This window comes from Penaeus monodon, chromosome 10, assembly GCF_015228065.2.
Source record: "Penaeus monodon isolate SGIC_2016 chromosome 10, NSTDA_Pmon_1, whole genome shotgun sequence".
Taxonomy (NCBI): domain Eukaryota; kingdom Metazoa; phylum Arthropoda; class Malacostraca; order Decapoda; family Penaeidae; genus Penaeus; species Penaeus monodon.
Genome location: NC_051395.1, coordinates 31,057,157 through 31,073,365, shown reverse-complemented (window position 1 = coordinate 31,073,365; position 16,209 = coordinate 31,057,157). Strand labels below are relative to the sequence as shown.

General features: G+C 37.7%; 2 protein-coding genes across 3 annotated transcripts in view; both read right to left on the bottom strand.

The window, feature by feature from the left end:
- Window positions 1-7,376, bottom strand: part of LOC119577594 — a 14,495-nt gene extending 7,119 nt beyond the window's left edge. Inside the window, exon 1 of the mRNA XM_037925172.1 lies at window positions 7,191-7,376. The gene's annotated coding sequence lies outside the window, so the exon portion shown is untranslated. The remainder of the gene's footprint in view (window positions 1-7,190) is intronic.
- A 5,219-nt stretch (window positions 7,377-12,595) lies between these two features.
- LOC119578003 lies at window positions 12,596-15,091 on the bottom strand (the record flags this gene model as incomplete). Of its 2 annotated transcripts, none has more annotated exon segments than XM_037925705.1 (5): window positions 12,596-13,132; window positions 13,645-13,754; window positions 13,917-14,060; window positions 14,154-14,270; window positions 14,960-15,091. In XM_037925705.1, coding segments are annotated over 5 exon segments (963 nt in total), but the record flags the coding sequence as incomplete, so codon positions are not given.
- Window positions 15,092-16,209: the final 1,118 nt, after the last annotated feature.

Sequence of the window (16,209 nt, the reverse complement as noted above, 5' to 3'; positions counted from 1 at the left end):
CCATTCTTTGGTTTTCAACCCACCTGCCACCATTTTTGGTTTTGTTTTACCTTTTTGCTGTTATACCCACCCTTGATAATTCGAAATTTCTGCCCGGTATTTGTTTCTTTTTCACTCTTGACCTCACTTCCATTTCAAACCTTTTTTTGACAGTGATTTCTTCCAAAGACCCAATCTTCCTTTTTAAGGGTTTAATTATTATTTTGTTTTTATTAAAAAGCTCCCCCAGTAATTTCCATTTTTATTTTTTTTTTTCACATTCCCTCTTTTTTAAAATTTTTTGGTTTTTTTTTTCATTTCCCACTTGTTGTTTGTTTAAATTATGCATTTTTATTTGTATATAATTATTAAATTTTATATTTTTTTTTATTTAATAATCATTATATTTTTTTAAAATATATATAATATATATATATTAAAAATATATATTTTATATATAATATATATTATATATAAAATTAATATATTTTAATTATATATATAATTATATATTATATATATAAAAATTATATTTTATATATATATCTATATATTTTATAAAAATATATTAAAATATATATATATATATTATATATATATATTTTATATATTATTATATTTATATATATATATATATATTTTTAAAATATATATATATATTATATATATATATATATATTATATAATTATATTATATATTATTTAATATATATTATATATTATATTTAAATATATATTAATATATTATTTTATATATATATATTTTAAAATTTTTATTTTATATAATATATATTTATAAAATTTTAATATATATTAAATATATATAAAAGAAAAATTCTATTTTATATATATATTTATATTATTATTATATATATATATATATATATAGGTTATATATATATTTTTTATGGTATAAAATTTTATATATATATTTATATATATTTTCTAATAAAATTATTTTTTCTATTAATTTTATTTATTTAATATATAATTATATCATATATTTTATATATTTTATCTTTTATATTTTTACTATATTTTTCATATTCATTTTTCTATCTTATATTTTAATTTTATATCTATATTTATATATTCTTCTCTCTTTTAAAATTATATCTATTTTATATCTATAAATATAATTATATCTCATTTCTTTATATTTTTACATATATTTATATATATAATTTTTGTTAATATTTTTTATATTATATATAATATATATAAAATATATATAATTATTCATTTTCCCTATATATAAAATTTTAAATATATTATATATTATCATTATATATATATATATATAAAATATATATATAATTATAAATAAATAAATTTTAATTTTGGGTTGGGTTAAAAATTATATATATATATATATATTTATTTAAATTTAAAAAATTATATCTTATAAAATTTTTATATAATATTAAAAATATTTAAATTTTATTTTTATAAATTATTTTATATATATATATAAAAAATTTCATATATATATTTTTCTATAAATTTTTAAAAATATATTTTAAAATATAAATTATATATTTATATATACCCCTATATTTTTTGTATTTACTATATACAAAATAATAATATATATTTTATACAAAATTTTTTATATATTATATATCTAATATATAATATAAATTAATATTGATATATATTTTAAATATATTGTTTGTATATATATTTAAAATTTTTAAAAATTATATTATAAATTATATACTATAAAAAATTTTAAAATATATAAATATTTTATAAAAAAATTTAATTAATTTTATATATTTTAAAATAATTTTTCCCTAAAAAATATAATGTGTGTAATTATATCATATATATTAAAATTATCTTTTATTTATATTTTTATATAATATTTTAATTTATGAAATAAAAATCCCAATAAGAAAAAAAAAAAAATAATTTATATATACACATATGAATAAAATATAAAATATTTTACATATATAAAATATATAAATATATATATTATATAAAAAAAATATATTATAATATTTTATATATATATATATAAAAATTCATCATCATAAAGGGGTATAACCCGAGGGGGGCACTTTGCTACTACAAGGATCTCTCGAGGTTCCCCTCCAGGCAGGCACCGGCCCATTTCAAATTTCCTCGTGCCCAGGTCTCGTCAGCTGCCCAACCCAAAATCTCCGGGGTTGTCCCACGGTCCCCTCCACCCAGGGTTTGGTCCCCCCAAACTGAGAGACCCCCTGATGGGCAGGTCCCACAGGAATTGGGGCTAAGTGCCTATATAGCTTGAGTTGGGGTCCTAGATTATGAAAGTAAAAAGGTCCCATGCCAGCCCTCACGGGGGTAACTGGGTCCTGCCAACCCCTGACCCGGTGGGGGGATTTGGTTAAAAAGGGCATAAAGACGGACTCCAAAACACGGGAAAAGAAATCCAGGTTTGGGCTTTTCCAAAAAAGCAAAACTGGCAGTAATAAAGGGCCCTTGAAGACACCAGTTTTGGTTCTTCTGAAATAGGAAACCAGACTCTAAATGCTCTTTTTTGATAGGTTCATGGCTCCTTTTGCCAGACCAACCCGTCTTTGACTTCTAGGTCTGCCCACCCGAGTTTATGGACTACCCAACCAAGGTTTGGTAAAATTTTCCTGAAACTTAAACGCCCTCGGGCCCGCAACAAGATCGACTAAACCTTTTTCCCCCAAACGGGCCCCCCAAAGTCCTGAATTTTGGGTTTTGGGGTCCAAGAGACCTCTAGGCCAAAGGGTTTTCCCCCTCATTTTTTAATGCTCAAACCCCCCACAATGACCCCCAAGGACTCGGGATAGGATAGCAACCGTCGGCAAAGTAAAGGTCTGAGACCTTGATATTGGCTATGTTGCTCCATCTGACTTTGGGGTAGTACCTGCCCATTACCATTTCCCTTAAAAGGGGAAAAAAAGTGTTTGGGGGTTCAAGGGCACAAACCTTGGGCCCCACCCCTGCATTAACAGGGGAAAAATTCAACCCGACCCCCAACACACCTTTCAGCACTTTCCGTACCAAATATAAAGGTTTGGGTATTGGCCCCAAAAATCTGTGTCGGAATTTCCCCCGACCCCTAGGTTTCCCCCCCTACTTTTAGCCGTTTTGCAGGGATATCCATATTCCCCAGTTTTCCCCCCCCATCATTTTGGAAATCACCATCCAAAACCCCTGTTAGGGGTAGGAGGTTTTCCCCGCTGATGGGGGGGTCCGGCCCCCAAACACCTGGCCCCTCTCTTGCAAACCAAACTAACTGTTGGAAAGGTCCACCTGGTTTCAACCTTTTTCAAAAAAACTCACCCCAAAGTTTTACGAACCCCAACATTATCTTAAAATATCATTTCCCTCCGCTGATCCGGGCGGGAATCCTCTGTGAGGAGGGCTTTTGGGTTCATTTTTTTCAAAGGGGTTGGTAAAGGGAAGGGGCGAAGGCATTTACCCCAAAAAAATGGCCTTCAACCCCCTCAGCAAAATTCCTGATTGAACTGTTTCCCTTTTCCCCTTTTTTTCAGCGTGTCTGAATTTATTAATACATTTTTCCTAACAATGGGTCAAAGAAATGTATTTTTCATGCTATGGCCCATTAAAAAAAAAAAAAAAAAACGCAAATTTCGTCACAGCATGTCAGTTGGCCTGTTTTAAACAACTTCCTGAAACACTTATCTGCGGAATGCCCAAAAGGGAAAAGGGTTTTAAAAAATAATTTCAAAAAACGTAATTTTTGTTTATGTTGTAAATGACTGCAGTCATCTGTAGGGGGGCTTAGGGGTTTTAGTGGGCCCCTTTAAAGTCTCCAGGGGGGGTGGGATTTCCTTTTCCCCCCCTTGACCCCTCAGGTGTATTCCAATGGCCCCCGGGGCTGCTTCAAATGTTTCTGCTTGAAAGGCCCCCCATAGAGCAACTGGGTCCATCAGGTTGTCGAGTTCTGTGAATTGGGCAAGACTGCCTGGTTTAACCCCCTTTTCCCTCTCCCTTAGTCCCGGGCCCAAATGAAAACCCTTTGGAAATGGCCCTAAAAGGGGCGGGGGGTTTTTAAAATGGGCCCCAAAAGGGAGCCAAACCCCCTATGGGGAGGGGCCTCAGAACTTGGGACTCCGGTAAACCCCTACAGCTCTTTGGGGGGATCCTCCATCGCGTGCTAACAAATGTGGTTTAATCTCCTTGGGCCCCCGTACCGTATCGCCCGTACCATGTCCAGAAATGCAGGGTTTTAACGTGAACCCGGAGCCCGAGATTCTAATTTTTTTGGGGCCTTAAACAAAAAAAAAAAAAAAAACCCCCATGGCTTTCCCCACCATGGGGCCGACAAAACATTTTCATAGCCAGCTCGGGCCAGCCGGATACCGCATTAAAGTCACCCGACAATGCGAAAAATCTCCCCCAGGGGGAAAATTTTCTGCCACAATTGGGGGTTTTGGAGTAAAAACCCCATCTTTTTAAATCAGTTTTTCATTCCATCGGTAGGACTTTTCAGCATAAGAGGGGGCCTGAAGCCAAAAACCCTGCTTCAGACTCAAAAGCCATAAATGCTCATTAACCGGGGTTTTAACTCAAAATTTCGATGGGTTAAGTCCCCTTTGGGATGGCTATGGGTACCCCTGGAAGGGGAAATAGGTGTACCCACCCATGCTTTATCTTGCCGCTAAACCCCCCCTCTTCTCACCTCTGAGAGGGCAGCCCCCTCAACTCCCAGTCCCTTTAAATTCCCCGCAATTTGCAGAGGGACCCCCTCATCCTGCCGGAAGGACCCGGGGGGTTTCCAAATCCCATCTGGAAGGCACGCCTGAGGGGTTTAAACCTCGGTTGGGCACTCTGGGTGAAAGCCACCTTCTGCCGCCCCCGGGGGAAAGCCGGGCCCCAAAAAAAAGGGGGTCGGCGGGTGTGGGGGTGGCCCATCCACCTGTTTTTGGGTTCCCGATGCTTTTTCCCCACAAAAGCTTCCCTTTTTGGGTTTTGGGGCCCCCGCCAGGCGCAGGTGGGACCAAATAACTCTCCCTTCCAATTTCCCGTGCCCCAACATTTGCCCTCCCAAACGGGACCCACAGCCCCCTTTCTTTGGGTGGGTGGGAGGGCCCAAAACTTCTCCCCCCCCGCCCTATCCATTTACTTCAAAACTTTCCCCGTGGGTCTTTCCCGGGGGGGAGGAGGGGCTGACAAGGCCCTCTCCCCTGAGGGCACCCCATTATCCCAAAGGGGGGTTAGGGGGGATGAATTGGGGAAATGAGCCAAAAACGTGTCCCCAAACGCTGGGGGGCCTAGCCTCTACCTCTGGGGCCTTTTTTTCTGCTCCGAGGGTCCCCCAAAGTTTAGGGCCCGGGACCAAAAAGGTGCCCAGTTACCCTGGGTTTGGGCCCTGAGGGGGGCACTGCAGAAGTCTTGATGGTGGGGGGCTATGACCTGGCATTTGGGGAAAACTTTACCAAAAGCTGCTCCCCTTTTTTTGGGGGGGGGGGGGACTGGGCTAGCCTGTGGTGGAAGCTGCAAGCGAGAAGGCATGCAAGCACTTAACACTATCTATCCTACCACACTATCGCTTCACATCACCTTGTTTATATATATATACACACATATTTATATATAATATATATATATATATATATATATATATATATATAATATTATATATATAGTATATATATATATATATATATAATATATATAATACATATACATATACATATACATATACATATAAATATACATATACATATACATATACATATACATAAGGCCGCGGTGGCCGAATGGTTAGAGTGTCGGACTCAAGGCTGTCACGACGGCAATCTGAATTCGAGGGTTCGAGTCACCGACCGCTGCATTGTTCCCTTGGGCAAGGAACTTCACTTGGGCAAAGAACTTCACCTTGATTGCCTACCTAGCCACTGGGTGGCCAAGCCAGCCCAAGTCAAGTGCTGGTCCCAAGCCCAGATAAATAGAGAGAATGATTACCTAAAAAGGTACCACCGGCACTCTCTGTGGAAAGGAACTGGGGACCCTACCACGTACTCACTCCAAGAGCATCACAACATGAAAAACTATAATTAAGTGTCATGCTGTGACCACGGCGGCTCAGACATGAACCTACCGTTAAAAGAAGAAGATACATATACATATACATATACATATCCATATATTTATATATATATCCATATATATATATATATATAATATATATAATATATATATAGAATATATATATATATATATATATATATAATACAAATATATTAATAATAATAATATATATATATAATATAGATATATATATATATGATATTTATATATTATATATTTAATATATTTATATATTATTATATATATATATATATATAATATTGTATATATATATATAAAATTGAATATAAATTATTATATATTAATTGAATATAATATATTAAGTATTATATTATATATATATTATATATATTATATAGTATATATATATTATTATATATACACATATTTTATATTTATATATATATATATATTTAGATATATAAAATATATAATATATTATAAATATTTTAAATATTTAAAATATATTTAAAAAATTATATATATAATATATATTTTATATTATTATAATATATCAATTATATACAAAATAATTTTAATAAGGAGAGAGGAGAGATTCTGCAACACAGAATACTGTAGTATATAATGAATAGTAATAGCCACCTTGTTAAAACTGTGGGAGCTTGACCCAATTAATATTCATACATGTGTACCTGATAGATATACATTTATCTATTCATTCAGATATGCATTTGCAACTAATAGATGTGCATCATTTCTGTGTATCTGAACATCTGTATAATGAATATTCACTGAGTCAGGCCTCAAACAAAATTTAACAGAGGTCCACAGGAATTGGGTGGAGTCCGAGAAGCCCAATAGGGGAAATGCAGGTGGGGTCTTGGGGGAAAGAACCCTGGGTTAGGAAGTTTTTGGTTCACACGGGGATATCTTTTATTCCTGCCAGGGGTGGTAGGAATAAAAGGGACTCAGCCTCAGAGGAGTACTGTCACTTTTTAACAATTTCCATACTTATGCCACTTGTGATGGAATAGCCCTGAGCATATTTTACGTTGAATAATTGAAACAAGAAATAATAACTGCAAGTTTGGATGGCTGAGTGATACTACAAAAATCACACAAAAATTTACGAGGCAACACAAAAACTGAAAATAACAAGATAAAATCACCCAAATAACAAAATATAAGGAAAGCTCACTCAGTCCTCCTCTTTCTTTCTGCTTCGCTCGCCCACACCACTATTTTAACACATTATCACATTAGAAACTCCATTCACAACCACTGTAATATCGCCCAGTGTGCTGCTCTTCCTGAAAACAACCTCCAGAGCGGTTGTCAAAGGACAAGCTGAAAAATAAAAAGGAAAATTCGACTCACATCGCAAATTCCTCGAACTTTCGACACGTTCATGACGGGTCTCTGGTTGTGACGTCAAGCTCTGTCTAGTCTTTATCTCCTGGTTCTTTTTTTTGTGTGTGTGTGTTCTTATCTTATCTTATTTGTCATATTCTCTGTCGTACTTCCCTGTTCATAATACTCTTTTCTCGCTACCTCTGTTTATGTTGTTCTGGATGATGAAAACTCTCGGTTCAACAATAATAAATTCAAAGTACGACAACTTTTACGCACTTGTCACTATTTCCAAGGACAACCATGTACATTTTTTCACCATATATAGAGAAAGTAAATGGCAATATCAGTTTTTGCTGTTACTATTACCATCATCATCTTTACTGAAACCATTGCTTTTATCGTTACATCTTTTTGCGGTAACATTTCAATATTATTAGTAATCTCTCATTATCAACGTATCATAATTATTATCATTATCATTGTCATAACTATCAATATAGTTATTATATTACCATTATTATTATTATTACTATTACTATATTATTATTATTATTATTATCACTGTTATTATTATAAATATCATCATCGTCAATATAAATATCAATGATAATAATAATAATGATAATAATAATAATAATATTAATAATAATAATAATAATAATAATAATAATAATAATAATAATATTAATAATAATAATAATAATAATAATAACAATAATAATAATAATAATAATAATAATAATAATAATAATAATGATAACAATGATAATGATAATAATAATATTAATGATAATAATAATAATAATAATAATAATAATAATCATAGTTCGTATCATTACCAGTAGGTATTAGTATTACTAAAATTATTACAATTATTGTTATTACTAGTATTATTATTATTAAAATCATTATTATCATCATTGTTACTATTAGCATTGTCACTTGTTATTGGTGTTTTTTCATTGTTAGTATTAGCATTATCATTATCATTTATATTACTAACCTTATTATCACTATCATTATTGTTGTTATTGTGATTATTGCTCTTACTGTTACTATTATCCTCCTCATTATCATTTATCCTCCTCATCATTACTATAATTTTTAAGATTGTCATTATTATTATGATTATCATTTTGATTACTGTTACTATTGTCATTACTATTATTATCATCATTATTATTGTCCTTTATTATTTTCTTCCACCTATTGTAAGGTTCTCATCATTATCATTATCATTATTATTATTATTAATGTAATAATTATCAATATCATTATGATTATCATGTTTATTAAGATCATTATGAACATAATTCATATTACTGTTGTCGCGTGCAATACGATTACAATCATTATGTAATTACTTTTATTGTGCTTAGATTTAATTAATGATTTAAGTAATATCCAAATTGCAGTAAGAATATCATTATTTGCCTCATGTCGGCAGCCCTGTCTGAATTTCATCATTATCATCAAGGGGCTAACACCGACGGGGGCGCATGGCCGCATCCACCCTTCGCTTCCAGCCACGAGGATCCCTCGAGGCGAGTCTCCAGGCAGGCACACGGCCCATCTCTAATTCTCGCGACAGGTCTCGTCGAGCTGCCCAAGCCATGATCTCCTAGGTCGTCCCCACAGGTCCCCCTTCCAAACCCCGGGTTGTCTCGCAGAGAGACAACCGATGGGCAGGGTCGTCCCCATGAGGGAAGCGAGCTAGGTTGGCCATATAGGCTGAGTGGCGAGACTCCAGGATTATGCAAGTAACAGGTCCCATGCCAGTTTCACGGTGTAACCGCCGGTTGGACACGTGGTCCTGCCAACTGTACCCCATGATCTGGCCTCCTGTTGCCAGACCAATCCGTCTACTGACTTCCTGGTCTGACAACCCAGAGATATGGATTATGCTACCAAGGTATGTAAAATTTTCTGTAACTTCAATGTCCTCGCCGCAATCATGAATCGACTGAACGGGTTCCCCTAACAGGCCCCCAAAGTCCTGAATCTTGGTCTTGGTCCAGGAGACCTCTAGACCTAGGGGCTTCGCCTCATTGCTGAATGCATCAAGAGCCGCCACAAGAGACTCCAAGGACTCAGATAGGATGGCAACATCGTCGGCAAAGTCAAGGTCTGAGACCTTAATATTGCCTAGTGATGCTCCACACTGACTTTGGCTAGTAGCTCTGCCCATTATCCAGTCCATACAAGTGTTGAAAAGTGTTGGTGCAAGGACACAACCTTGCCTCACCCCTGAATTAACAGGGAAGAAGTTCGACATACCCCCAACACACTTTACAGCACTTTCAGTACCAGTATAGAGGCTTGCTATCAGGCCAATAATCTGTGTCGGAATTCCCCTGAGCCTCAGGATCTCCCATAGCGATTCCCGATGCACCGAGTCAAACGCCTTCTTGAGGTCGATGTAGGTTGCAAGCAACCCACGACCAAACTCACGACGGCGTTCCACAATTACTCGAAGCGCTAGTATACGGTCTATTGTGGACTTGCCAGGAGTAAATCCAGACTGCTCCGGTCTCTGATGCCTCAGTAGGTGGTTGCGGATCCGTTTCAGAAGAATGTGGGCGAGAACCTTGCCTGGTATGCTGAGCAGTGTAATGCCACGGTAGTTGCTACAATCCCAACGATCCCCTTTCCCCTTCCAGAGAGAGATGACCACGCCCCTCAGCAGGTCAGGGGGAATGGTACCAGACTGCCAAATGGCAGTCAGGACTGTATGCAGGCCCCGAGCCATAGGTTCACCCCCAGCCTTTAGCAGTTCAGCAGGGATATCACATATGCCTGCAGTTTCCCACTCTTCAGCTTGGAAATCACCAGCCTAACCTCTGTTAGGGTAGGAGGTTCCTCGCTGATGGGTGGGTCCGGCACAAGCACTGCGACATCTCTTGCATCCAAGCTAACTGTTGGACGGTCCACATACAACTGTTCAAAATACTCAGCCCAACGTTCACGAACCCCAACATGATCTGAGATGATCCGTCCATCCGCTGATCGGACTGCAGTCATCTGTGAGGAGGGCTTAGGGTTCAGTTTTCTCAGGGCTTGGTAGGCAGGGCGAAGGTCATTTACCAAGAAATGGCCTTCAACCTCCTCAGCAAGATTCCTGATGAACTGTTCCTTGTCCCTTCTCAGCAGTGTCTGAATTTATTAATACATTATCCTAACAATGAGGTCATGAACTGTATTTTTCAGTGCTATGGCCCATTAAAAAAAAAAAAAAATCGCATATACGTCACAGCATGTCAGTTGGCCTGTTTTATCAACTTCCTGAAAGCACTTATCAGCGGAATGCCAAACTGCAAAGGTTTCAAAGATAAGACAACACGTAAATGTCGGCCAGTCCTTCCCACAAAGAATGGTTTTGTTTATCAATTTGTTCATCTATTTTTTGTGGAGTAAGGTACTGATATTGAAACTGTTGTGGAATATTGCATTTACTTTAAATCACACATTTAATCTAAAAAAAAAATATCTATTGTTCGTCCTAAACTTGTTTGCTATTGCAAGTGATATTCATTTTGCCATTATAATTAGTATCATGACCATTTCTTTGTCCGCTTATGGTTTGTAATTATTTATCATACATTGCTATATCTTCTAGACCCAGATCCAGCATCATTAAATCCGAAACACAAATGTATTCGCTAATATTCCCTCACTGAAGGAAATGAATAAATGAAACTTTGTATTATATTACCCGTTACCCACTAACTAGAACAGTGAATCCTTTTTTGTAGGGGGTTTGTTTTCCAATGTAACAAGCCAATTCAAAACCGTTACTCTGACCAGAAAACTGGGTCAATATATGCCGATACGTGCATATGCCAGAATAAAATTAACCCAAGTTCACTATTTCACACTTTAGGTGCAAGATTATACGCGCTGCCCATGTTACACAAGACATGCATCATACATACAGGCCTTGGGCAAGCTTTTGCTGCTGTTCACAAACAAGCTGACAGTGTGAGGCAAGTATTTGGGTGAATGAACATGTACTGACCTCCGGGTTGCGAAGTCATTAAATATTTTGAAAAATGTCTTTATATTGTGATTGTTATTGTTGTTATCTTTTAAATAATTCATCGTCAATAATGTAAACAATATCGTTCACAACAGAGCACTGGGGTTCTCGAGGAGACACCTACATGACTTCACACCAGGTATTAAACACAATGCACCAGTGTGCCTAAAATAGCACTGTACAGCTGTATGGGCACTCTTGCACTAAGCACAACACAGACAGGCTCGAGCATGAAAATGCTTGGGCTGCCTGACTCACTACATACAAATCCAAACGCAAAATTGGCTTTACAACACACATAAAAAACATTAAATGGATCTTCTCCAGAGATAAAAACAAACACGGGGGCTTGTAATCATTTGCAACATCAGAAAATAGTCTCACTGACATTAAGAAGCATGCATATTTACCGAAAACACATACACGTGGGACACTAAAGTCACACAACAAAATTCTGTCATGTCACACCAACACTACATCTACATCTCACATATCGCACGCGGTTGGAACAGGCTACCAAGTACTGCATAGAAACGGACAATCAGAAATTTTACAAACGATTTTAACAAACTCCCTACCCAACCAATGCCTTCATAAACTCAAATCCCAGCATTTACACCCTAATCCTTACCCTCAATCTTAACGACCAATCTTACATGCAAGACACGTACACCCTACGCATCAGAAACTGAGACAGATTACCCTTCCGGACGAATTGCCTGCGTCGCTCCCCGGCGTAGCGCAAATTGAGACTCACTGCATTGCAATAGACGGATTTATAATTCAGATTAACTGCAAACCTCTGGGAGTATCACTGTTATCAACGATACTGCAATGTCAATAGCAGCGTTGGTTACATTATACTATCTGCGGTACTGTTAACAATTAAGATAATGAATATGATTAATGATGGTAATAAGCAGTTAATATATTAATCCAGTAATACTAACAAACAATCCAAAAACAATGCTAGTAATTAGCAATATGTTCATCATTAATATAACAGATTTAACGATATCATTCTAAATAATTTTGTAATCCGTGATCATCTACATACGTTTGTTTTGTTTTTTCGTCTAACTCAGCTAAGATCTTGCAAATGATTGAATATTACTGTCACTTTTGTTTTTCTAATTTGTTAATCATACTGAATTATGTAACCATTTTGGTTATAAAACTTTCTGCATTTTGCGTTCCGTTTTATTAACCAGTGAACATACTGACACAAGCAAGAGGGAAGCACTTGCCTGTAAACCCAGGTCTTATTTAATGAAGTCCTGTAGTGTTTTGCCATTTGGTAACATTATGAAAGATATTATATCACATTGCTTTTCAAAACCAAGTGATTTGTGGTAACTGACTGAGGCAGCATTGGTGTGACTGGCCATAATTCGCACTGTTATATCTAGCTGCCGGAGCGTTTCTGCCATGGCAAGGGTCACCGCTGTGCCTAGTCCTCGACGGCGGTACTCGGGGATGGTGAAGGTGTTACCCAGGAACCCGTGTCTGTATAGCAAACTCCAGGCGACGAGACGACTTCTAACGGGAGGACCTGACACCCCATTTTCCTCCAGGACTCTCTTTCGGATGGCCACAGAGGGTTGGTTGGATATGATGGACTCCAGGCCCTTTTGGGTTTCTGTCCAGTTATATTCCCAGTTAGATGCGACAGTTGGTCCGTCATCAGCACGGAGGGTGTCGATGTAAAAATCCTCTGGAATTCTGTAAGTATAAAACCTTCAATAACTGAGATAAAGTCACACGTGTTTTATAATCTATTTATATAATATAAAATATTTAAAGGAACTACAAACTATATTTCTAGGACTTCTTTGGATTGGCCAAAGTATGTTGATATGATGGATCCAGCCCTTTTGTATTATTAGTTATATATACATATATATAATATGTCCTATATATACACACAGGTTTCTATGTAAATAAATCCTCATAATCTTAATTATATAAACCTTCAATAATGGATAAATCACACGTGTTATATATAATATATATATATATATATATATATTATATATATATATTATATATATAATATATATATATATTATATATGTATATATATATATATTAATATATATATATAGTTTTTATATATATATATATATATATATATATATATATATATATATATATATATATATCAATTGTATTATTATCGCCATTTAAGACAGTGAAGTGCTTATGTGATGGTATTACTATGTCGAGAAAAATACTTGATCTGCTGAAGTTTCGAGGTATCAAGACTGTAAAGGGATCCGTCAAACACTTTGTGACTCCACATCTGCTCGTTCCCAAGCCTTCCATTTTTCTTCAATTCCTGTATCTACGAAATTATTCATGCCATTACAAGTACGATCTTAAACCAATAAAGTATCATACAGGTTCGAAGTTTCCTTCGCACGTTTTGCTTCACCTGGAAAAGGCAACAAATCGAATAAAGCTTCTGCAATAAGTTGCAATGTGGAGATTCCAAGTGACAGCTAACCTTCGTGTAGATAGCGACAGGATGAACTCGAAAATAGACGGGTGCCGACCAGTCCCAGCCAGGAAGCGTCTTCAGCAGACGGACCACTTCCTCGTCGTCCTCTTCCTTTGTGTCCCAGAATAAAGTCAGATTCTGTATGTGTTCCTGATGACAAACGTATTTATTTATTTATTTATTTATTAATGACTGAGCACCTTTGAGTGTTCACACAAATATTATCATATAAAGTATACTTGCCTGTGAGCACGAAGGCGTAACCACAATCAACGATGAAGCTCTTGAGCCTTCAGGTACGTACACTTTATTATCAAGTTTCTGCTGCACAAGTATCAGTACATCCAGAAAACCCCTCACCTGTAGTGATAAAGCATCAACTTAAATCTTTAAATTGAAATAAATTTTTGAGAATAGCATAACCAAAGAGGAGAGAGACAGAGAAAAGAGAGAGGAGAGAGAGAAAGAGAGAAAGAAAGAGAGAAAGAGAGAGAGAGAGAGAGAGAGAGAGAGAGAGAGAGAGAGAGAGAGAGAGAGAGAGAGATGAGAGAGAGAGAAGAGGAGAGAGAGAAAGAGAGAGCAGACAGAGAGAGAGAAAGAGAGAGCAGACAGAGAGAGAGAAAGAGAGAGCAGACAGAGAGAGAGAAGAGAGAGCAGACAGAGAGAGAGAGAGAGAGAGAGGGAGGGAGGGAGAGAGGGAGAGAGCAGACACAGAAAGAGGGAGAGAGAGAGCAGACAGAGAGAGAGAGAGAGAGAGAGAGAGAAGAGGAGAGAGAGAGAGAGAGAGAGGAGAGAGAGGAGAGAGAGACGAGAGAGAGAGAGAGAGGAGAGAGAGAGAGAGAGGAGAGGAGAGAGAGAGAGAGGAGAGAGAGAGAGAGAGAGAAGCAGAGAGAGAGAGAGAGGCAGAGAGAGAGAGAGAGCAGAGAGAGAGAGCAGAGAGAGAGAGAGCAGACAGAGAGAGAGAGAGAGCAGACAGAGAGAGAGAGAGCAGACAGAGAGAGAGAGCAGACAGAGAGTATAATGGTGAACAATAAAGGTAGTCAACGTACGTAGGACTCACAACACATGGAAAGGGGACACACGCTATGATGACCTTGGGTAAAAGCGCTGCGCGGGGTCGCAATGACCCGCGCGCGGTGACCGCTGAGCACGACCTTGACACGTCGAGCACTGGCGACGAACTGTCGACAGATAACATCGTCATCTACAACCTCGCTGAGTCATTGGTTCCAAATTGGACTTGGAGCCACATGGTAAACAGCCACGTGGTCTATTGGTAACAGAAATAGACTTATGTATGTGCCATATTGCTCGTAGATATAACGGGTACAGAACCCTACGAAAATGGCCGCAGGGGTAGTGATACTGGTATAACAGCGTGACTCTTTATTACTGAGAGTTTAATACAGTAAAGGAAAATACGAGACGATGTCTATGGGTAAAGTGGGGGTCACGTGTTGGGTCAACCTGCCCGGAGGGGAGGGCTAGGTCGACCTTACCACGCCGGGCGCTAAGCATGAACTGTCCTAAGCTAGGTCATTCTCGGTATAAATAGTGACCGTCCCAGCTGCCGGAAGTGACTGAAGCAGCTGGAGGAAATATGGAGGGAGCGAAGTGAGGTTACTGGTCTCGTCTGCAACATTGTACATTCCTCAGCCACCTACTCACTCCTCGCCCTCCAGGCATCTTAGATTTGCCTCAAGGGTGACCTAACTTGGCTGGTCATCTCATTCTGGCGTGTGTTGTCCTGGTGGCATCTTTCATGGCTGCTCGTCCCTGCGTCTCTTCTTCCTGGGTACTTGGTGTAAATCTGTACGTCCTCGACGTCCACAGTTCCTCGGAAGTCTCGCACAGGTACCTCCTGACTTCAGATTCATCTAGACTTCCTCGTAGTAATCATCCACCTAAGCGCGGCCCTTGTCCACACGTCCTCACAGATCTCGTCCAGGTCCTTCTCGACGGTATGCTCATCTTTACGTCCTCGTAATCTTCATCTGGATCTACGGGCGTCCAGCAGGGGGAGGCATCTCAGGGCGGCTGATACTTGCGCTGACGAGCTACTGGATGTTGGGAATGGATCGCGGTAGTCCATGCAAGCATCGGCCCATCCACAGCCATCCTGTGGTTCGACCGTTACCTGCGCTGGTGAAGTTCCTGTCCCTTCACTGGATCTACGGCAGGGAGCGCCCGGTCCACTACTCATGGGATGGCTTAACACCTGCTCTGAGGGCCTATGGCGATCTTCGGTACGTTCCTTCCCCAGCATCCTAAGGTGAACGGTTCTGCAGACAGGATCCCA